The 25,459-nt window shown below is 38.9% G+C and overlaps 1 protein-coding gene across 1 annotated transcript in view; it reads left to right on the top strand.

Annotated features, from left to right (window-relative positions):
- LAMA2 (laminin subunit alpha 2) overlaps positions 1-25,459 on the top strand; it is a 535,204-nt gene that overhangs the window by 219,170 nt on the left and 290,575 nt on the right. Inside the window, exons 11-12 of the mRNA XM_072996866.2 lie at positions 2,692-2,832; positions 5,572-5,745. Of these exons, the coding sequence (XP_072852967.2) occupies positions 2,692-2,832; positions 5,572-5,745 (315 nt within the window). The remainder of the gene's footprint in view (positions 1-2,691; positions 2,833-5,571; positions 5,746-25,459) is intronic.

Raw genomic sequence — 25,459 nt, 5'->3', positions numbered from 1 at the left:
CAGCCTTCCTTGAACTTATTGCTGGCACAAATTTAGCAATGGACCTTTCCTGACAAACTAGTCATCATGAATCGTCTGCCCACAATAAATAATGTAGACTAATTAAACATCCTGTTTCTGAGCTTTCAGTGGTTTTGTGGTGGAGTTTCTTAATTTTTCAGAATCACTTGATGCAAACAAAACTAATAACCTTGACATTCAGGCCATCCCTGAAAAATAGCTTCATCTATAAATACTGGGGTATATCACAATCATGTTTCATTTGTTGATTTGTATGGTAGTTAGGTGGTGAGACAGGAGGACACCAATATGGCCTGTCTCCACATTTCAGGAACTGTGGTAACTTAACAAGACTCCTGGCCCTGTTCTGGTTCCTATTTACTTGTTAGCTCTGATAGTCTCAAGGCTTACCTGAGGCTTCAGTTGGTTCAAATGGTAGCTACCAACAATGAAGGCTACATCTTGCAGAGACTATCCTCATTCATGGTTCTGTTCTGGTACACACTCTCTGTCTGCACAGCCTAGTCAGCTCTAGGACCTATTCAAAGTCAGTCCACCTGAGTCATTGACTGGAGGATTCTCCAGGTCCCCTGAAGGCCATTTGCAGAAACTGGTAGGGGGAGCTATAGGGATCCTGGCACTTTGTTTCAGGCACAAAAAAGTACACTTGCATTAAACCATTTTGGAGTCTCTAGGGCATGGGAATTCTGATTTCCTATGGCCCCTTCCACTTGTAAAATAAAACAGTAGCATAAATCTTTGATCAGGAGTCTAGTTATTTCCTAGGCATTGGATATGGGTAACAGGTTTTAAGAGAAGATGATAATGTTTGCTGCTATCTCTAACAAGAAGGGATACATGAAATGGGTTTTCTCGATATAGGATAAGTAGGATTATAGTAATCCATATTGAACATCTGCCCTCATATTTTCTCTTTGTTGATTTTTATCTAAATTTTAAAAAAATTTCTCACTTGCTTTCCTCTTCTGAGGTATCAAGAATTCAAGAATTGCTTCTAGCCACATTCTTCATGTTTATCTGCTATATCTTTGGCTGTCAGGCAAGTGAATGTCTCGCATTAGATGTGGATCAGTAAAGCATCACTTGCATGATCCTGGCTGTTTTAGAACAGCTATCACTGCCATGGAACATTTAGCCCTTTTTGGCTTGCAGTCAACCTTGTTTGTCCATCTGTGCCTGGCATATATTCTGCAGCCAAGATGGAGATGATGCGCACAACGTTTTCAGAAAGAACATCTTTCTGAAAATGTTTCTGAGATAAATTTTGTAGGCAAGAGGTTTTGTTTTAAAGTTTTAGATTTGGTTATCAGGTGAATGGCAACACCAACTTCTTCTCTGTTTTTAAATCTTGTTTGAGATGTAATTGTATGCGAATCACACTAGTTATTGCCAAGTTACTCCTGAGGCTTTGTGAAGGCTTTATGGTAAAATGATTATTTGGTGTTTGGATTCTGGTTCACTGCAGCAGGCAGAATAGTGATGGGGTGATTGTTATAGAACAGGAGAATAAGATGGTGACCAGTGAAGAAGTACTAAAATAAATGTATAAAGATGAAGAAATCTTAAATCACATAAAATGCAGCTTGCTAGAGTACTTTAATCATGCTATGAATATAGATTGTTGTAGCTGATTATTCAGGGTAAAATATATAGGAAAAGAAATTGAGAAAGAATAATCTGTTGGACAAAAAACCTTGGAAACTGTCTTGGATTCAGAATATCCTTGTTTGTAGCTGCAACATCTGAAGTCATAACCGTGATGATGCCTGATTTTTGGTCAGAGAGAAACAGCAGACAAGAAGAAATTGTTCTCTTGGTGCTGCAAACTGCAAAGAAGGGCTTCTGATCTGGTTGGACTCCAGTATGGGGAAAGGGGTAATCCAAGGTGGGCTCCTCATGCTTACTTTAAGTGGGATAGAGGAAGCGGAGGGGAAGCAATGGTTGCTAGCTTTGTCCTTAAAGAAATGTATAGTTGAGGGCAGGGATTATCCAATTTATCATCCCTGCGTTTTGGGCAGCGTCCCTCAGAAGCCCCAGCCTGGAATGGCCAGTGGCCACAGATTATGGAATTAGCAAAGAAATATGGAAAAAAATACAAAAAGATATAAAATCTCTGTGATAGTTTCCTTTTCTTGATTATTTGTAAATTTCAGTGCAAGAAACTGAGTGGAACTGTTGTTAATGAGATGCAGTTTTCCAGAGGGGAAAAAGGGGAAGGATGCAAACTATGTATGCACATTGTTTAGCTTCTTTAAATCTGACATCTATCCAAATATTGAGAAGGTTTACATGAGGGTCCTCCAAAAGGCTCCAGAGGCTATACTTTGTGAAGGAATAGCTACCTTGCCCACAAAGGTGTCTCTGAGTCTAACAGATATCAGTGTAACAGTGGAGTGAGAGGTGTGTTGCAGAGTCTAATACACTTCAACCCAAATAGCAAGAGTTCAGAAGTGATGGGGCACTCAGACGTTACCTTGAGGTAACTTGAGAATTTAAGTGAAACCTCTGCACCTGACAGAGAATTTCTTTATATTTTTCCCACTTTACAGAAAACCTCAAAAGAAAGTGGGTTTTTGTTGTTGTTTTGTTCTGTTTTTTTTTAAAACAAAAGAAAAGTGTTTCAGTCCTACTGTGTGATAGAAAAATAATATAGTAATGCCTAATTTGCAGGATCACGTCAGAGGAGAGAACTGTGATCATTGTAAACCAGGCTTCTTTAACCTGCAGCAAGGAAACCCTCAGGGCTGTGAAGCATGCTTCTGCTCAGGAATAACAAATGACTGCATGGAGTCTCGCTGGACCTACAGCACTGTAAGGAAAACAAAAAATTTACATCCTACTATATACCTTGTCTTTTCTTTTGAAAATGTTCTGTCTTGAAATGTGTTTTGTAGAAGCTCTTCTACTCACACAGCCTCTGTTCCTCAAGACTAAAATTACCGTATATGATTATTCTTCTCATGTGAAAGCCACATTTAAAACATGATAACATTGGAGATATCTTTCATTAGCCATGGAAAGAAGAAAAAGGCAAACAAAATCAGACAAGAAAAGCTTTTTGTGACTGTATATAAAAGAGATATAACAAAATAATCTCGTATGCCTTGATCAACTTTCAAACAAATGTGCAGACTCTTCTTTTTCTCTCTTCCCCCACCTCCTTCAACTCTTTCCACTGTCAAACCTCCACCACCTCAATGTCCTCTATCCCCTCTTTCTCCTCCAGTTTTGTTCCAGGGAATCATCCAATTCTCCATTTGGAAAATGAATGGGGAGGGCTGCCTTTAATGGTGGGATTTTGTTTGCCAGTATTGTTTTTATTAGGAGATCAGCAGGATGCAACCCAGAGTTATCAGTCATACTGAGTATAAAGGGACATGGAACATTGTTTAGAAAATTGCTTTTTGGACCAAAGCAGCTAGAAGCTTGGAACTAGCATGGCCAACGTGTTCCAAGATCTGCTCTGGAATATGAATAAATATTTGTTGTCCGTAATACTGACATAGTGACAAATGTATTACTGACATATCTTACTGGGGTATTTACTAATAACTTGTAGATGTAGTGTTCTACATGTTTTAAAATATGTTGTTGGGATTGTTGGGTTGTTTTTTTTTTTTGTTTTTTTTTTGCAGATTTCTAGTTACTTGCATGAAAAATGACTAGGTTGACTGAGAACTGTGTGTGGGGTATGTGCCACAAGTGATTTTTATCATAATTGAAAAGTATAAATAAGGTTTATGAATAGAACTGCAATAGAACTGCAAGCTGATTGATTTGATTCCATATGATATGTTCTGCATAAAGATTGAGCAGATAACAGGGAAAAATGCACCTTTGTATGAACGGATAACATGAAAGCATGTGACAGATATTCTTTCCCACTACTAGAAGCTAAGTAATGATTGTTTGTTAGAATATTTAGTGTGATAGGAATTCATAAAACAGTTGTTGATTGTTTGGATGAGATGGGGAAGTTGGGTGTTTCCAAGGGCAGAATCTGAGGATTGATGATGACTTGTAGGAGTTCTTCCTTTTTTCCCCCTACTTGATGCTTTGTAAAGAAAGCAAGTGCACATGATTTCATGAGTACTGATATGAGGGGAGATTCAGAGAGGGGGAGCCATAAGTGCTGCTCCAAAGGTCATTTGCAACTGTTTGTACTCTCTCTTAACTGTAGATAAGGCCAGTGTTATCACTTCTCTGCAATTATTTAGATTAAAGTGACTGGTCAGATTTGCCTGGTGATCTTGTTTTGGTTACGATATATTAGCAACATGAAGTGGAAAGTTCTGATTGAGTTCAATGGAGGATAGATGTATTTGGGCAGTAAGGAATTTGACTTAATACTGGCTCAACATCTTGAGCTCCATGTGCTTTGAATCAGTTCAGAGTGTTCCAATTCACTTGGGTTTGAGGGAAACTATTTTGGTTTGAATATATTTTCGCAGCATTTTATATATGTGCACACTAAAATGCCAGCTTGAAGCAGGATCTCTTTCATCGTGCAACTGGGCCAGTTCACCATTCTGATGGCACCCAGTCTGTGTGGAAATCAATCAGCTTTGAGCATGCCTTATATTTACAACTTCCTTTTGAAATCCATAATGTTAGAGGTTTGCAGGGCAGGGAATCTGCACCACCCATGTGTTTCCTTTAGACGTAATGCAGCTAAACTGACTTTTGATCTCTGTGATAAAGATTTTGAGTAAGAAGACTGGGAAGGGATGGTTAAAACTGTTGGACATGAATTGGATAGTCTGTTGAACTCTTGCTTTATTCTTGTAGGCTGGAGAAGACTGCTGAGTTCATTATAGCAGGGGTACACAACATATGGTACACAAAGCTACTTGGGTAGCTGAGACTTCTAAGACATTTGCCAATTTCCTTTCCTTTCCTTTCCTTTCCTTTCCTTTCCTTTGAGTAACAGAAAAAGAAACCTTTACACTTTTGTACTTTCTAAGACATCTTGAAAATTAGATGGTTTTTCTCCTGAATGATTCTGGAAAATTTAAAAACAAAACATCTTAATATTCTAATAAGAACATCCAATAAGGCTGGTGTGAGGAATATGGGTTCCTCCCAGTATTTTTGGACTCCAGCTCCAATGATCTTTCATGATTTGCTGTGCGGAGTAGAGCAGGAAGGAGTTATAAGCCAGCAACATCAGGGGCGGGTAGTGGGTGGGCATGTATCTATCCTCATAAGAAGGTGAGAGATTTTGGGTTTCTGTGTGGGATTGTATCAGATTTGATGTTTCTTCTCTGTGTTTTTGTGTTGTTCCAACACAAACCAAAGAAATGAGCATGTGAGTACCACAACATTTGAAACTGCAACAATTTTCTGAGAGAAGGGTTGCGTTTTCTGATAGAATTGCAAGGGTGCCAAAATTTTTGGCCATGACTCTATGTTAATCAGGAATTTATCCAAATTTATGAATATGAACAGAAAAAGGAGCAAGGAAGGAAAGGAGAAAGGAAATAGGCTGTTGCAGATTTATTTATTTATTTTAAAAAAGATATTAATAGATGTTTTCTTTGGTCACCATAGATTACAGACATGAATGGCTGGTACCTGACAGATGTAGCTGGTCTCGCTCAAGTTACTCCTCAGCAGGATAGCTTTGATGGACCCCAACAACTAAGCATCAACAACATGGATGCAAGGACTGTTCTACAGCAGGTTTATTACTGGAGTGCTCCCCGTCCTTACTTGGGCAACAAAGTAAGTGCAGATGGTCTTTGCCTGAGTGCTAATTTGATTTATTAATAGTGAAAGATGCAAGTAGTCTTTTTTTGCATAGTTATCATTTGTCAGATAGATATTTGACTGGCAAAATTGCTTGCTAAAAGCAACTGACATAGGCATACAGAGAATCCCAGGGAGACCTGAGGCAAAGGGTTAAGGAGACTAATCAAAGTGCTCCTGTTCTCACAACCTCCTGGTAGCCTCTGGTGTCAGGTGTTAGGAAAGCTCATATAATTTGTAGCATTATTGGATAGTTCATCTATTTTGTGCAACTAATGTGTTTCTTTCAAGCAGACTTAACTCCTTTACTACACCTTCACATTTTGCTAGCTCTTTCCCATTTAGTTTCCACAGATGTTGAAAAATGATCACAAGTTGAGGAAGTGTATTGGCAAATATGTAAGGCAAGTGAGAAAGTTGAGGGCATGGACTCTAGGATTCCAGATACAGTATGCCAAGAAAATATTTACATACTTTATTGCATTGTTTAAACCCACGCAGATGCTTAACAAGCTGACCCATCTTGCTATGTTTTTTGGGATACATATGCTGCAGCTCTGCTTCAAACAGATAAATTAAAGCAAAAAAAGGAAAACAACGTGTGTTGCTTATATACTACTCCATAGTGCTTAAAGAACTCTCTGGGCAGTTTATAATTTAAAAATATATATATACAGACTACACATCTCCCCCACCCCCACCCCACAGTGAGCTGGATACTAAGACAGGCAGCTCTCTATGAAATTATACTATGTCATGAAAACATACTAGCTCAGCCCGCACAGTTTTGGGGAACAAGTAGCCCTCTAAATGTATTTTTTAATTATTAGTGTAGCCGACTCTAAACAGCAACGCCAGTGATGAGGGGTGCTGGGAATTTTACCCCATCAATATTTGGAGGATCTCACATTACCCAAAAGCTTCTTTTTTTAAAAAAATTTAAAGTGTATTTTATTAAAATAATATCAAATATAGACAACAGAAAGCTATCACCACAGTAATATACATGATGCCAGTATGCATCCTTAGTCCAGAGGGAATGGAAGATTTCATGTGAAGAAACCACTCCTCAGCCTTGAATATCTGCCAATGGAATGGAACAATACTGCATACACCATTTCTTGCAGGGGACCTTAATTGACATATATCTGCCATATCCTCCCTAATTAGGTGAAGGTTAAGTCCAATTTATCAGTGTGATGCCTTATCATGAGTCTGGCCATTGGTTCCCTAGATCAATACGTATTCTGTATTCTGATCAAAGTCTTGTTTTTGTTCATTAAACTTCTTCATTACACTTTTAATGCTGTAGTTATTATAAGCAACTGATTTTTTAAAATTGTGTGTGTGTGTGTGTGTGTGTGTGTGTGTGTGTGAATGTAATAAACATGGATCTCAGCCAGATTTCAGAAATTACTCCTGTCATCTAAATTTTATTTACTACATTTATTTTCATTGATTCAGGTGTGTTTAGATGATTTACTGAAACATCTAAGCCATCCTTCAGTTCTACAATGATGATGATGATCTTCTGTTAGTGTTAATACTTCTATGAAAACATCACTGAATCCAAGAGCTTTGTTCCAAGACTGATACATAGATACCTTAATTTTGGCATGTATACCAAGGGAACCTTCTGGCTTATTTGTTTTTAAAGTAGATTAATTCTCTTTGATGAAGTAAAATCCCATTGGAGCATGCAATACCATCTTCAGTTATTAGGAACCCTGCCTTCTTATCCTTTCCTAACATCTCCAACCAGCAAAGAGAAAGCAGTTGTTGTTTTTTCTCTAGAGAGAGCCTCTATGTGGCCCTGCATAGTGTTTCCCAAACTCTTCAAAATGAGAAAGAGAAGGGGAGAAGGAAGAGATGGGGATCTTCTGGTTGCTTAGTAAGATAGGGGAAGGCAAGTGAGGATAAAAAGAGTCCTGACAGGCTCCAGAGTGGCTAGAGTGAAAGCTTAGTCAGAATTGAAAAGGAGGATGAGAGAAAAAACAAGTGAAACATGGTGATAGATGGTGGACTAAGAGCTTTCTATCTCTTGTAGAGCTGGGCACCTCTGCTAGTTTTGTTGGATAAAATGCATTACCCACTTCTCAGGTAACCCCAAAGTCGGATACAGTACTGATGAAAAACCATAAAATCATATAGTCAAGCTATGAGCAACCTATGAAACAGGAAAAACAATAAACCATGAACATTTGCATAAGTGGACAATGGAAAGTAAATCAGTAATCATCAACATAAGATTTAGAGTAATTATTAAATCTGCTTCTTTCTGTATACACAGCATTGGTTCTACTCTTCTATGACCAGTCTACTACCACAGTCACTTATGCCACAGCATTCTAAACTGTAGCTGTACATCTATATACCTTTGGATAGACACTTTTATACAGTTGTGCCCTGCTTAACGATTATCCTGCATTACGATGAATCCGCTTCATGACAATGTTTTTGCGATTGCAATTGTAATCGCAAAACGATGGTCTAAATGGGTTTTTTTCGCTTTGCAAAGATTGGTTCCCTGCTTTGGGAATAGATTCTTCACATTACGATGATCAAAACAGCTGATTGTCAGGTTTTCAAAATGGCCGCTGGGTGCTCAAAATGGCTCCCCACTGTGCTTAGGGACGGATTCCTCACTATACAGGCACCAAAAATGGCTGCCGTATGGAGGATCTTTGCTGGACAGTGAGTTTTTAGCCCATTAGAACGCATTAACCGGATTTTAATGCATTTCAATGTTTTTTATTTTCACTTTACGACATTTTCACTCTACAGCGATTTTGCTGGAACGAATTAACATCATTAAGCGAGGCACCACTGTATATGCATTGGAGTATCGGTGTGAACAGCAGCACCAGGCTTTGAAGCTGTCTGCACTGTTGAAATGTCAGGAATCTGAAAAGAGAAGTGTCACATACAGCACTGATTGTACCTGTCTGTCATGGGTTTGGAGGGAAAGTTCCATCCTATGGGGAGTGGAAGGCGGGACATCAGGGAGGAGGAGCTGTACTGTATATATATTTGGAGCTTGTGTGAGGAGTGAGGAGTTGGAGTCTGTGTGTCAGACTGAGTACAACTGTGTGTCAGTTAGTACATACCTGATAGGTTCAGGTTTCTATCTAGGTAGCCAGAACTGATAGGTTCAGGGTCTGGGCTTTACTTTAAAGTGTTCTGTGTGAACCAATCTGTTGTATGTATATGATTGGGTCTATGCCACGTTACAGTATTCTGTTTACCTGATTCTTTTATTTACCTTGTTTGTTATTTCAATAAACCTTGTTCTTTTGTTTAGTAAAATCCATTCCTGGTCTGTGTGACTCCTTATAGGGAATGGTTGGTGGCAGCATAACTACAGGGTGGTATACTCCAGTAGGTCTGGGGTTGTCACAAGAAGCCTTCTTTTTTTCCTTTTAAGTTCTTACTTATTATGTAGTTTATTTGAAACTCCAGGAACATTTCCCAAGGTAGCTTCTGAAAGCTTCTCTGCATTAGTTTTTTCCTCTTGGCTGAAAATCAGTATGGCAGAAGGTAAGTGAGCAAGTAAAGATTAAACTGCATCTCTTCCAAAACATATGGACATCTTGTTCAAGGCTATAGATTCCCATTCACCGTGAATAAGGTTTTATATCTTTCCATCTATAGGTAATGAACTCTTGTGTGCTTATGGCAGATCCCTCTCTTCCCTTTATTCAGGAAGCAAAATAGTGGAAGAGCCATGTGCAATTTATCTGAATGTGGAAGGCATTTTTCCATGTGTAATTTGGAAGGACTTTGGTTTACTGTCAGACATCTCTGCCTGAAAGAAACAATTTGCCTTAATAACTGAACCATATAAATTTTTGATACTACAGTAATACTGAAAGCACTCACAAATTACCATAGTACATCTTAACTGTCATGTTGCATCATGTAAATTATAGCCATGATGACATACTTAGCCAAGGTGATTTAGTGTATTGCTATGGAAATGGAATGTTGCAGATTATTATTTGTAAACTCAATAAAACACTTCTCTAAATAGCAGAAACTGGATTACACCAGCATTTCCAGATGATGTTTTCCTAGCAGTGCTTCAAATACAATAATCCCTACAATATGCGTGCAATTGCTGCAATTTATTGCCCATGGTAGTATTGACTCACATTTCAATATGTAGCCATTGCTGTCTCTGCTGTTCATTTACTCTTCTGGCATTATTATATAGTAGGACGTTCCAGACATACACAGCCTATCACTGATCATAGAGCTGGTGTCCCATGAATATTTTGGCCAGAAATTGTTGGTGTTTCTTACATGTGAACGTTTAATTATGTAGCTCACAACTGTGAATTGGCACTTACTGAAGTAAGTATGTTACTAAGTATGCTCCTGTTGTGCATCATAAGATAACTGGCAGCTTCTTAAGTAGCCACAATTTGCTATGGTAAGTTCCACAATTTGCCTTTTATACACATAGATCTTCAGCAGGGTTCCTGCCTTTTGTTTCGTTAATGTATTTTTAATATGTATATTCCACCTTTCAATCAAATAATTGTTGAGGCAGCTTAGAACAGGTCATAATAATACAAATACCTCTCCCCTTGACTCACATATGTATATGCAACATTTAGTCTCCTGTCACTGTGACAACATTATTGTTAACTGTGACAGGATTTTTCTACAGATTTTTCAGTATCCTCTTCATGTGGATAAACAAGATTCATCCATGATCCAAACAGTCCTAATCAGCTAAGGGATACGGGTCTTCTAAGAAGTTTTAGCAACACCCCTACAATGAAGTCTGTATATTTAGCATGTTCTACCTGTCATTTTCAACAGATACAAATCTGTAAACTTTAGCTCTTAAAATTTATCAGATACTGCATTTTCAGAAGTGTTTCTGCTGTAACAGTGGAAGGTTCATTTCCATAATATTATTGGTTCATCTAACTATGGTCACTTATTTTTATGGCTGAGGTTAAAAATAAGCATCTTTCCTTTGTCCAGTCTCTTGAGGCAAATTGGGTCAGTATCACAAATCTTAAAACCTTCTTCCCTAAGCTTGAAAATGCTATTTCTTCTACATGGGGTGGAAGCCTGCCGCTAATCAATTAAGAGATAGTGGATATTGGGAAATGCCAAACAGTAGCAAAGTGATGGAGGCTGAAGTTATGTGATCCATGTAACCTGACCTGTGCCTCCTAAATTAGTCTGCTACTCTTTGATACAGTGGAGGATGTTGTCCAGACTCAGGCATTGAAGTATGATTCATGCATAATTCTCAGTGCCGTTGTAGGTGACACCTTAACACAAGAATCTTCTGCAGGGAGATGAGATGGATGAATGTTTAAAGAGGCTGGTGGTAACCAGAGAAAAAACCAGGGATAAGATATGGTCAGAATCAGCAACGTTTTTTGTAAAACAGAAACTCAAAACTCTTCATGTGTAAAGCCATGGCTAAGAAGAAAGTCCTGTTTGCACTCTGGATTTCAATGTCCTTTCAAATGTCCAAATCAGATGTTTGTTAAGTGGGGAAGAAGCTTTAGATGACTTGCTTATGGTACCACATTGATACTTATTTGTAAAAAATATTGGCAGGGAGAGAGTTCTATTTGACACATGCTTGATGGATATAAGCAAATATTGTATGCAATTAAAACTACCACTTGCCAATCTTTAACTCTTTAATGCAATGTTGTTGTTTAGTCATTAAGTCATGTCTGACTCTTCTTGACCGCATGGACCAGAGCATGCCAGGCCCTCCTGTCTTCCACTGCCTCCTGGAGTTGTGTTAAATTCATGTTGGTAGCTTCAATGGCACTGTCCAACCATCTCCTCCTGTGTCATCCCCTTCTCCTCTTGCCCTCATACTTTCCCAACATCAGGGTCTTTTCCAGGGAGTTTTCTCTTCTCATGAGATGGCCAAAGTACTGGAGCCTCAGCTTCAGGATCTGTCATTCCAGTGAGCACTCAGGGTTGATTTCCTTTAGAACTGATAGGTTTGTTCTCCTTGCAGTCCAGGGGACTCTCAAGAGTCTCCTCCAGCACCACAAATCAAAAGCATCAATTCTTCAGTGGTCAGCCTTCTTTATGGTCCAGCTCTCACTTCCATACAACACTACAGGAAAAACCATCGCTATGTGGACCTTTGTCGGCAAGGTGATGTCTCTGCTTTTTAAGATGCTGTCTGGGTTTGTCATCACTTTCCTCCCAAGAAGCAGGCTTCTTTTAATTTTGTGGCTGCTGTTACCATCTGCAGTGATCAAGGAGCCCAAGAAATAATCTCTCACTGCCTCCATATCTTCCCCTTCTATTTGCCAGGAGGTGATGGGACCAGTGGCCATGATCTTAGGTTTTTTGATGTTGAGCTTCAGACCATTTTTGGAACTCTCCTCTTTCACCCTCATTAAGAGGTTCTTTAATTCCTCCTCACTTTCTGCCATCAGAGTGGTATCATCTGCATATCGGAGGTTGTTGATATTTCTTCCGGCAATCTTAATTCCGGCTTGGGTTTCTTCCAGTCCAGCCTTCCGCATGATGTATTATGCATATAAGTTAAATAAGCTGGGGGACAATATACAGCCTTGCCGTACTCCTTTCCCAATTTTGAACCACTCAGTTGTTCCATGACCAGTTCTAACTGTTGCTTCCTGTCCCACATATAGATTTCTCAGTAGATAGATAAGGCGGTCAGGCACGCCCATTTCTTTAAGAACTTGCCATAGTTTGCTGTGGTCCACACAGTCAAAGGCTTTTGTGTAGTCAATGAAGCAGAAGCAGATTTTTTCTGAAACTCTCTGGCTTTCTCCATGATCCAGTGCATGTTATCAATTTGGTCTCTATCTAGTTCCTCTGCCCCTTTGAAATCCAGCCTGTACTTCTGGGAGTTCTCGGACCACATATTGCTGAAGCCTTCCTTGTAGGATTTTGAGCATAACTTTGCTAGCGTGTGAAATGAGTGCAATTGTCCAGTAGTTGGAGCATTCTTTGGCACTGCCCTTCTTTGGGATTGGGATGTAGACTGATCTTTTCCAATTCTCTGGCCACTGCTGAGTTTTCCTTTTAATGCAATAAATAACCTATATCTTCTTTTGATGTTTACTGATTTACTTTTCATTGCCTAGCTGCTTAAATGAGTCAGTGTTTAAGGTACCACAAGACTGTTTTTAGTTTGTGCTGGAAGAGCCTGGCATGGCCAGTAAAGAAATGTTTCCAGGAGACTCCACTTTTACATAACAGCTCTGTTTTCAGCAGGAAATTGATGAATTATGGATGTCAGATGTGTGTTTTTAAATACATGTTAGTACCTCAGAGTTTCTACTTGACTGAGACTTCTGAGGAGATAGGTAATGAGGTAGAAGGATGCATGCCTATCATTCCAGCATCATTATGTTTACTGCTGGAACACCAACAAAACAGTAGTCTACCTATGATGAGATGGGCAACCTCCATGGGTTCAGGGGTCAATTTTCTGCATCTAGGAACCACTTTCTGGTCCTGGCCACACTGACTTCCCATAATGTGAAAAAATGAAAAACAATTTTTGAAAAAACATAACATCCCAATGGGGGGTTTGGGAGTCTTAGACACTTCAGGAAGGCATGCCCAGGGCTACAGAAAGATCTGGAGGACTGCTTGCAATATCATGGCTCTGTTTTGCCTACCACAGAAGTGCAATGGTTGCAACAGGTGTGGACAACCTCAACCATCTTGATTCCCTGTTACATATTTCTTGTTAAAACAAAAAATTCTTAGGTATGTACCAAGAGGTATTTTAAAAACAGCTTACACAGGGGAAGGGCAGATGGATGTGTTTGTTGTTGCAACAGTTTTCTCTAGGAACAATATGCAAAGAGGCAAATAAATCCAGAATGATTTCCCAGTTGTTGGTAGTTTGGCCATAGTTGTTGTCAAGAAACCTTTCTTAAAAGTAGGTTCTCAAAGTCTCTCTGTGTTGAAAATATGCTGAGACTTGTATATGTTGGAATCATGGGGAAAGCAAGTAGGCTTAATGTACCCCACCCCCAAATCCTTTCACTTTTCTAAAGGAAGATTATCTTTGGCAGAGCAATTAAAGGTGCTAATTGGATTAAAAGGAAATAAAGTAAACTTTTTCAGCCAGACTGGAGGATATTCTACAGTAATCAAATGCTGCATCCCTCTGAGACTGTGAAGATTGAGCAGGCGTGTAGGCATCAGAAATCCATCCAACTGTCTCATGGGATAGGGATACTGTTTGTACATTGTGAGAATTGTGTTTATATTGCCAGAGAAAATAGAGAATGTTCAGGCAGATTCATTAAGAAGGAAAAGAAAATAATGCTTCACCGAGAATAACTAAATATATTCAGGAGGGTAAAACAATAATCTGTGTCTATTCATGCATGCCATCCACTCTTGTTGCTGTCACTCCTGTCCATCCAAAGCTGTGAGGTAACGGCCCCATGATTCAGGGAAACTGCTGAACTGTGTGCTTGTGCTTCAGTTTGAGAGATGGGTTCATTTATCATCATAATAAGCTATTACCATTGATAGGTCACAACTCATTGAGGAGACAGTCGGTCTAATTGGCTCGACTCTGTCAGCTTTCAGTTTGCCTCAAGGAGATGAGTGGTACTTTGCAGGTAATATTCAATTGCCTAACAAACTGCTTGCTTAATAATTCATCACATTTCAGATTGGGGAGGAGTAGAAGAGGGAATCAGCCAGCCCAGCTCCCATGCTTCAATCTGTCGACAGCCTGGCCTTTGCCCCCATGCCTTTTTTTTCCTTTTTGAGCCAAGGGACCCAACTGACGTTTTCAGAAAAATCTAGCACAACCCATACCTTCCAGCCATGTGCTGTATTTTGTTTTCATCTCCTCCTATATATGTTTCCTTTCTAAAGACTTTTACTGCTGCTAACCAGAGCCTCTCTGAAAAACCTGCCCTTCCATCACAACTCATCCTTTTCCCTGTGTGCCACATCTTGCAGTGAGGGCTGATCATATTCTTTTAACAAAATGTTGTAACCTAGATTGTGTTCTAGGGATTTAATCAAGCAATATAAACTTATCCCGACAAGTTTAGTTATAAAGTAATAAAACCTTTGAGAAGATAAAGCTCTCCGAGGAGTTAAAGGGCACTTTGTATTCCCCTCAGCTTTTCAACAGTCACAGCAATACTGAATCATTTGTGTTATTTCGAAACCCTTTATTCTTGCTTTAAAAAACAGTTTTCAAATTATAGTTTATCCAAAATTATCATTTCTAGCTTCTGGTTGTTCTGTTACTGCTTTCTATACAGTTCTTCCTTGAATAGTCTATTGAAAGACTTAATGACTGATTTCTCGGGATACAAAACCTTTACTTTTTGATTACTGGATCCCATTGACTCTATAAAATACCCAATTCTTTTTTTGTTGAAGCTGAAAGGAGATCAGCTACTATACTGGAAGATACTTATTGTATGTGTTGTGTGTTGTCAAGTGAGAATCAATTTATAGCATACTTAATAGAGCTTTCAAGATGAATGACAGTTTTAAAGAATGCTTTACTAGATACCATGGCCAAGCAAGGATTCAAACCCTGAATCCTAGTCCATCACTCTATCCACTATATCACACTGAGTAGCTAAGACACATCTTACATTGCATACACTACTGCCTAGTTAGGTGGTTTAGGCAGAAGTTGAGAATACTGTTCCCCACTGTTTCATTGATAGGACTCAATGGTCCATAGGGTCCCTTTCGGCTCTGCATTTTCTAAGGTTGTTGTTGTTGTTGTTGTTGTTGTTGTTGTTGTTGTTGTTGTTGTTGTTGTTGTTGTTATATTGTTTTACTAAACTTATTACAATAGATATCTTCAGGTTATCATAATTCCAACTTTTTTTGTTAATCTGAAAGCTCAATTTCAGTTGTATTTTCTTCTTTGTTCTATTATGCCCTCTCTCTTTCTTATAATTTGTTATTTCCCTTTGATCTATGTAGTACTTCTCACTGTAATCATCAATATCTCTACAAGTTATCAGAGACTTTTTTTTACCTGACCCCCTTTCTTTAAAAGTCTGAGCTGTCAGAGGATGAACCTGGGACTTTCTGTGTATCTGCTATACAAGAGGAAACTTGATACCATTACTAAAAGGTGTTGTGAAACTATGAATAAAGAATGGGGTGGCACACGTCAACTGTAGAAGCTTGTAAGATGGGATCATTTCTAAGTCATGATGTTCCTGACCTATGCTGGTCAACTTTGTACTTCCTTTATTATGCCCCCAACAGGGGTTTTGTTACTATTGATATACAAAAATCTTATTATACTTGGGGAATGAAAATACTCCTTTTAGAGGCATCAGATTTTATGGCAAATGGGGTTGCCTTTGGAAAGTTTTTGGAAACTTCAACAGGTCCAAAATGTCACAGCCAGATTACTACCTGGAGCTGGTTACAGGGATCGTATAACTCTCCTGTTACAGCAGCTCCACTGGTTGCGGATCCATTTCTGGACACAATTCAAAGCACTGTTTCTGACTTATAAAGCTTTAAATGTCTTAAGTCCAAGCTATCCCAAGGACCGCATCTTCCTTTATGAGCCTGCTTGGGTGTTTAGATCATTAGAAGAGGACTTTCTCTCAGTCCCACCACTTTCACAGGTGCATTCGGTGGGAACACAGGATAGGGCCTTCTCAGTTGTTGCTCCCAACTTCTGGAAGTCCCCACCACAGGAAGTTAGACTGCCCCCATCTTTGCTTTCCTTCTGCCAGCAGGTGAAGACCTTTCTCTTCAGGTAAATTTCCCATGGTGACTGGCTGCCTGAGTAGGATTCAATCTTACTGAAATGTACAAAAGCCTCATAAAATTCCTCACCATCCTCTGCAATACCTCATCCTTATCTGCGAAAATGAGACAAGGAGGGATTTGCATCCCTGTTGTACAGCTGTTTGCATATTCTCTTGTGCAACGGTTTGTATAACAATGTAATAATGCAGCGCAACTATATTAGCAAATGTTTTCACTCCATGATGTTTTGTCAGATTTAGGACTGCAACCCTATTAAACAAGTCCTAGTAGTGAAAAGAGAATGAGTTGATCAGCAATTTTGAAACTTTTAAAACCAGTATGGATCCATCAAATGTGTTTTTCTCAGGAGGCTGTCAATTAGCAGAAACGTATCTGTACTTTACTAAGGTCTATGGGATGAGAGTGACTAAGGCTACAACCTGCAGTCTGAGCTATTCTTCCCAGGTCTAAAGCCAAAGCTATACGGGTTGTATCCTTGGTCATTCTCATTCTGTAGACCCACATGTAAGGTAAAAGGTAAAGATTCCCCTTGACGATTTTTGTCCAGTCGTGTTCGAGACTAGGGGGCGGTGCTCATCCCCGTTTCCAAGCCATAGAGCCAGCGTTTGTCCGAAGACAATCTTCCATGGTCACATGGCCAGTGCGACTTAGACACAGAACGCTGTTACCTTCCTACCAAGGTAGTGCTTATTTATCTACTCGCATTTGCATGCTTTCAAACCGCTAGGTTGGCGGGATCTGGGACAAATGACGGGCACTCACTCGGTCGTGTGGATTTGATCTTACGACTGCTGGTCTTCTGACCCTGCAGCACAGGCTTCTGCGCTTTAGCCCGCAGCGCCACCACGTCCCTCCCACATGTACCCACTGTTAAATATTTGATCTGAACAGGTATGTAAGCTTACCTGTACTATGATGGCTGATTATAAAAACAAATAATGAGATTTTATGTAAGAGATGAGATTATGATGGGTGTGAGGGAGGGGGCCATGTTGCATTTGTGCCAATTTCCCTCATAGCCAATGCTTGGGCCTTAATTGTGGTCTGCGAATAAACTTTCATAAAATCTAATGTATTCAAAGAGAAAAGAAGTCTGCTGAAATACAAATCAGTATTCTGACTGAGTTTGTCTCATCTTCTCTGCTTAGGATTGACTACTGCCTCCAATACCTCTTAAAAGATCAATTGAAAACACTAGTGATAGTATCAGCAGCAAAAGCACTATATATTGAAGGTAGCCTATCACTGTTGACTTACTGAATCTGGTTACCAGGGTGATTTAATTTCAGCTGATGCAATTTAGATCATGATGCAAATGAAAAGTAAAAAAGGCTTGATTCATATCACCAATTAAAATTAAATTTTAATCTTTAAAACAACATCGTCAAACTATATTCCCATAATTGTCATGTAATACAAAAGATGCCAGGCAGTATTTTTTTTTTCACCTCATTCATCTTTAATCACTTAAAAAGCTCCAGTTTTCTGCTTGGTCCTAAGTCACACATCTCTATGTATTAAAAGACTAATTTTTGAAATTTATGTATCATTACTGTCCAATGCCAATTAAATACTTGTTTTTATACTCAGCCATCCTTCAGAGATTTGATATCACTTAGTGTCCTGCCTTTTAATGTTTTTTTAAAAAATTGTTTCATTATTTTTAGATATTTGTTGTAAACTGCTTTAAGATTTTTCAAAGGAAAAGCATTCAAAGTGGTATAAAGAACAGTAAATAAATTGCTGTCTAATGGAGTGAACTTTATGACTGCACCATGATTATTTTCTATAAGCTGAACAAATATTACTGTCAAAATTATTTCTGGCATATTTAAGAGCAGATTATGGGATGTGGCGTCACTACATAGCAGTAGAGAAATACCACATGGTTCTAATGGTAGCTTGTACTGTGGGTTTTAATCTGGTGGAGGCGTTAAGGCCAGTGGGAAGGCTGTGTATTTTGTATTCTAGGCCAGTGACCGGGCTGGGCTCTGTGTTATTTTATAAATGCTGAAATGAAGGAGTTGCATCTTTGCTTGTAATTCAAACAAAACCATAATATAGGTGAAAATCAAATTATGATTTTTAAATTTTAAGTTAATGGAATTTAAAAAGTCCAAATCCATTGGTTATAGAACCGGGAAACTGAGCTGAGCACGAATCAAGCTTTTTTGTTTCAAGTAACAGGGTTTTTCTAGACTCATCTTCCAGCTACAGAAACGCCCTGTTAGATGTGCCCCCCCAAAGCCATACACAAATCTTTAGACTGAGTGATTCCTCTAGTATCTGATACTCTGAAGTCAACAGGGCCTGCAGAATGTCAGTATTGATGAAGGTGAAGAAGGGGAGTACTGGCCTGAAAGAAAAAAGTTGTATTGATATGGTTTGGGCAGTTGGCTGTAGGTATGGATACTGAGCACTTCCTAGCTTGACATTCCATCCAGCACATCTACACCTAGAGGCAGGTTCTGAAGTACTAGGGTGTGTTTCCATGATCCTACTCCTTCTTAGCATTTGGTATCCACTACATGGTGTGCTATTTATCATGGCAACAACCTAATAAAATATTTATCTTGAAACTACCCATTCCTTGTAGCAACTAGACAAACAATTGCTCAATGTTGGAAGACAACTGCATAAATTTCAGTGGATGGTTGAGAATCAAGGGTATGGAAATTAGTTTTGAGGAAAAACTCACTGCCCACTCATAACTGAGATACTGTACTAGAATTCCACTATAGACTCATTTTATAGAACCTGGCTTTCTTTTTGTTCAGTACTGTAATCTTAGTGCCCCCCCAGATACTCATGCTGATTTATGAAAAGATGTATTATGTTAACTAATAATACTATTTGATATGTTTACTGTGTGGGGTTTCGTGGTTTATAACTATTTTATGGCTGTGTATGTTCTATTTCATGGGTCGGGGAACAGGGGTAACTTACCCCAAGTGGGGTAAAAGTGAAAATCCTGGGGGTAAGGAGCAGAGTGCTACCCCCACCCTCTCACCCACCCCCACCCTCTGCAGCCAAGCTCAAATTGTAAACCACCTCATCCTATTACTTCCTTCCTTGCAGCAGGGGACTTCTAAATGCTCTGTTTGTTCAGAGATCGGGGAGATAAGCTTCCCTAATAGGTTACAGCTGGGGATTAGCCCCAGGCAATCAGCCAATCCAGGGCATCTGAATGACTGCTTCCTCCAGAAGTGAATGCGAGCAAGCAGAAGGTGGGAAAGGAACAAGCAAGGGAAGGAGGGAAGAAAGAAAGGTGCGAGAGACCGAGGACTTCATCAGGCTTATTTAAATGTATGTAATTGTAGAAAATGGAGGGAGGGAGGAAATGGTGTGTGTGTCTGTGTGTGTGTGTGAGAGAGAGAGAGACAGACAGACAGACTGACTGACTCAAAACTGAAAATGAACAGGCAGTCAAGCAAAAGAGAAACTGAATTAAGGAGGGGGGAGGGTGGCTTTTTAAGGTGCTGTCTGGCTTTGCTTCCAAGAAGCAGGCATCTTTGAATTTTGTGGCTGCTGTCACCCTCTGCAGTGATCATGCAGCTCAAGAAAGTAAAATCTGTCACTGCCTCCATATCTTCCCCTTCTATTTGCCAGGAGGTGATAGGACCAGTGGCCAGGATCTTGTTTTTTTTTTAATGTTGAGCTACAGAGCATTTTTTGCGTTCTCCTCTTTCACCCTCATTAAGAGGTTCTTTAAGTCCTCACTTTCTGCCATGCTTTTGCATAGTCAATGAAGCAGAAGTAGATGTTTTTCTGGAACTCTGTGGCTTTCTCCATAATCCAGCGCATGTTAGCAATTTGGTCTCTAGTTCCTCTGCCTCTTCGAAATCCAGCTTGTACTTCTGGGAGTTCTCAGTCCACTTTCTGCTGAAGCCTGCCTTGGAGGATTTTGAGCATAACCTTGCTAGCGTGTGAAATGAGTGCAATTGTATGGTAGTTGGAGCATTCTTTGGCACTGCCCTTCTTTGGGATTGGGATGTAGACTGATCTTTTCCAGTCCTCTGGCCACTGTTGAGTTTTCCATTGATGATGATAAAAAAAGCACACTGGTCCTTTGATATTGGGCTGTGGCACCAGGGTGGGTGACATGACCTTTAGCCTGGTTTGTTCCTTTTCGCACACCACACATAGAATGATTAAAGTGGTAGGGAAAGCCCCCCCCCCCAATTCTGCGTTAGCTGTCTCTAGCAAGCATGCCATTGCTAGCACCACTCTGGCAGCCACTAATGATCCTCTGCAAGCTAGCAAAAATTTAATGCAACTTGCTAGGCACGTTGGACACCTTACTACTCCCTATACCACTGGTTCTTAACCTTGGGTTCCTCAGGAGTTTTGGACTGCAACTCCCAGAAGCCTTCACCACCAGCTGTGCTGGCTGGGGTTTCTGGGAGTTGCAGTTCAAAAGCATCTGAGTAACAAAGGTTAAGAACCACTGCCCTATACCACACCATGGCTGGAGCGCAAAGTGTTCCAGCAAAAACAGTGCACATCTTTATCAAATTTGGTGCATCCTGCTAGTTCGGTACACAGCCTGTGTAGATTCAATAATATTTTTAATTCAAATAATGTATGATTTCCTTCCTTTCGAATCAAGGGGGTAATGTCGGCGTATATAAATTTTTTGGGGGGTAAAAGATAAAAAAGTTCCCTGACCCTTGTTCTATTTTATCAAATTTTATTTAATTAAAAGAAAAACCTACCCATCCCTTGCTACACAGAATTATGTGGTGTTTGTTTGTTAGGATCATGAGGTATGTTTGCTCCCACTTATTAAAACATAGAATAGTATAGTGGATTTTTAGTGAAACGTTCTCAAAAAAAAAAACCAGCAAAACCCATAGCTTCCAGCGGAATTGTATTTTTGGGAAAATGCTGACATGTAAAGTAGATCCAAGAGTTCTTTTTCAGGCAGATGCTGAAAATAAATAAAATTGTTCTCATGATTTGGAATAATGTGGCAGCAATCATGTTCTAAGATTGAGATATACTGTAATCTCTAGGCATCCAACATTAACTGTGAGGGTACAGAATGATGGCTGGAGGATCTTGAGAGATTTTAATAATTTAGGACAATTGATCTTAAATCATTTCAGCTTTAGCTTATAAGATGCATTGTTGTGTGTTTTTCTGTTTCAGTTTGTACCTGGAAGTGTTTTCTTGGGGGGGGGGGTGTTATTTGCTTTTTTTCTGTGTAAATAAGTTCACAAACAATTCAGTCCAACACAATTCAACTCACTTATGTGTGTACATTATTACTGGGATTAGATTTCATTTCCACTTCTTTTTTCTACTGCTAAGTAGTGCTTAACAATCAGCATAGAACACATTAAACAAAGTAAAAACCAAATTTAAGAATAAAAATGATTAAAATAAAATAAAAGGAAATTTTTAAAAATCCTTTATCTGCAAACAGATGAAATAATCAGTTCAGTACAATATAAATAAAACAGTATTATATGATGTGTCATAGAATCATAGAATAGTGAAGTTGGAAGGGGCCTATAAGGTCATCAAGTCCAACCCTCTGCTTGATGCTTGTATGATATATAACATCGTTTACCAATGCTTTTCTTTTTATCTGGTCATGGTTTTGTTTTGTTTTTTATCATATGCTCCTAGAGGCAACTAACAAAAGAAAAAGGAAGGAAGACAAAACAAATATATAATATCAACACATTTATTTCTATTTTATACTAGTGTAAAGGTTCATTCATCTATTTTTTAGAATTTGGAAAACCAAATTATATGAACTATTTGCGAATGATACATTTTTAATGATCTGTTCTGAGAACCAATATTGGCTGAAAAGTGATATAAAAAATATAGCATGTGCATATACATACATAGGAATGAATTAAAATCTCTTGCCTATGGAAGGCCCCTTCCACCAGCAATATCTTTGAACAAGAATGCAGGAAATCCCGTGGTATATCTAACATTATATCTTTCACAACATTATCAAGAGGCCTTAATCCAGATTGGCTACTTCAGTGAAATTTATGAAGTTTTCTTATGAACATTGGAACATAGGGTGTTTCCTCTACATTGGAACATACATTGTTAGTTCTCTTGAGTCAAATTATTAGTCCATCTAGGCGGGTGTTGTCAGATGTGACTGTTAGCAACTTTGCAGGATTTCAGTTAGCATTCTTTCCTAGTCCTTTCTGGAAATCCCTGGAATTCTCTCTCTGTTTCCCATCCAGATATCAATCAAGCCCAATCCTGTTTTGCTTTCCAAATCAAACATGACTGGGTGTATTTAGAGTGGTATTATTTTCCTAGTCTGACTGTTCCAAGCAGTTGGCACATTCTCCCACCTGATAGCGAGAGGGACTTCCAAGTGGGACACATGATATGTTCTGTGTCAAATAATAGTATAATAATTGTGTGTTGTCAAGTCAATTCTGATTGATAACAGTCCTTTCCATGGTTTTCGAAGTATAGAGTACACAGAAGGGGCTTCCCATTCCCTTCTTCTGGGGCCATCATAGGACTGTGCAGCTTGCCCAAGGCTACATAGTCTGGCTGGACTCAAAGGAAGCACAGTGGCAAATTGAATTCCTAACCTCTTGCTCTGCAGCCAGATACTGAACTCCCTGAGCTATCTAGCTAGCTATTAATGTCAAATGGCATCTTTTAATTATGCTATTCAGAAAGTAACACAACATGAAATATGAGCATTTCTCACAAATGGTGTTCTATAGAGCTTTCTTCATTCCAAAAATAGACTTTGTTGCATTTTTGAGAAAGTGGGACACATACAGTTCCATCTACAACTCTACACTCTATTTAGGCATGATATCAGTCTATAGTTACTGTATGTGAAATACTGCCTGAAATCTTGCTACTGCCATTTCTCTTTCTTACCTTTTTTTTCTTTGTCTGTCTTACAGACATTATAAGTAACATATGACTTGTGGTTCTGCCAATATTTATTTATCATCTGTTTGTTTATTTATTGAAAAAGGTTTTATATTTTATTAAGCACACAGAGCAGCTTACAGTAAATGAAAGGTTTTGAGGTCTATTAATAAAAGTGTGTGAAAGTAAATGCTCTAAAACAACTTGGTCAAGATCCAGATGGAGAAAAAAGACGTCCAGAAGGGCAGTTGCGCAGTCCCTCCTGCAGCCCCCCCCCCAGTTTGGCACAACTGGCACACAAACAGTTTTGCAACCAATGTGAAGGGCAGCTTTATAAGGGGAACATTATGTGGTTGTCCTTATGTGGCATAAGTAAATAGGATTATTGCCTTTTTTTAAAGGAAACAAGGACATTGTTGGATATTGCTTGAAATAGGAATGTTTTGCCCTTTTTAAAACAATTTAGGAAGGACTTTTAAGGGTGGTTAGAGCTGACCCTCACCATTCTGGAGTCTAAATCCAGCCCCAAGATGTTCCCCAGTAGGCTACATCTGTTTCCTTATGACACCATTGTTTTGTTTTTCGCCACCAAATATGTCTTTGGCTTAGCTACTTGGCTGCAAACTAAAATGTGTATTTTCCTCCTCTTTTATCTCAGTCTTCTGCCTTTCATCCCACAAATGCACCCCCTGATAAATTATTTGTAACTGAATTAAACTCCCAGGCCGGAATTGGTTCCTAATCTTGGTCTACAAACTGTAAAGGTATTTCTGGCCACTGCTGCCTAGTTGTACACCACTGCTCATATATTGTGTACTTATTTTATGCATATATATGGACTTGGGAGTACACTTAATGTGCAGTACAGTTACAAGGATTCTAACTGGGTCAGCTAATCCAGATTCCATCAAATGAATTGTAAAAGAGCTTCAGAAAGTGCCACTTGAGTCCACATAATTTTGTTGAACCTCACAGTACAATGATACATTTAAGGTGCCATTTTGTTTACTATATATGCTTTTAAACTGCATGACATTCTCGTATGTTTTTCAAATAAAGAGTACTGTAAAAAGTGTTAAAATATAAATTAAAGAATTAAATATTCATGAATAATAAAAATTTCCTTTATGTTTCTGTCAAGTTTTAAAAAGCCCTTTATCTGTTTGGCGAGCATTCAACAGCCAAAGTTAAGCAACCATGCAGTCATTTTAACTTCTAGAGATACTATACAGTAATTATAATTTGCTCACTATTTTGTTTTTATTGCGTTTTCCCTTGAATAGCCCAATCCCTTCAGAAAGCAAACAAAACAAATAAGTGTAATTAATTTCTGTCTTGTCCCAGAGGACTGTAAATACTGTATAGGTGATTTTCAATTCCCAAAGAGTAAATGCTGAATTCTTAGTTGCAAATAATCCACATAAAGCAAGACATGTATGAGTATCTATTGGAGCTCTATTTTTTAAAAAACCTATAAGGGGGAGAAAAATATAGTGGATTCTTCTCCAGTTGTTCAGGTGAAGCAATCTTTTGTTTTGGAGAACATCTTTCTGGTGACCTCAATGGACTTGCAATAAAAAACAAAATTAGCTCACCCATGCACAAAACCATTAGGGCCATAGACCAAAGAGTTCCAGATTGAGATGTGTGTAAGGTATTGTGACCCTTTGGCTGAAATCCTGTAGCATTGCCATGCTACAAGCGTAACTCTTGGAGATGAATTTTATTCAATTTTAAAAGTCTCCATAGATACTGTCTGTTGCCTGCAGAGTCACAGGACTCAGAATGCACCAGATAATGTCTACGGAGATTTCTTAACTTGAGGTAGTTCACTTCTAAGGCATATGGCTTAGCCCAATAGGATTTCTGTCTTTGAATCTTATGTCAGCAGACTATTTTATTTGCGGAAGAAATGTATATTTGGAGGCAGAGACATAAAGACTATGGTAAATGATCACTATTTAATGAATAACTGTAATACACAATATAGTGTCCATAGTATAGGAGACAAAGTGATCAGACAAAGTGATCATCTCATACACTGCCAACC

This window comes from Pogona vitticeps, chromosome 1 (assembly GCF_051106095.1).
Source record: "Pogona vitticeps strain Pit_001003342236 chromosome 1, PviZW2.1, whole genome shotgun sequence".
NCBI lineage: Eukaryota > Metazoa > Chordata > Lepidosauria > Squamata > Agamidae > Pogona > Pogona vitticeps.
Note: the sequence above shows the minus strand (reverse complement) of the source record. Positions and strands in the feature narration are given on the sequence as shown.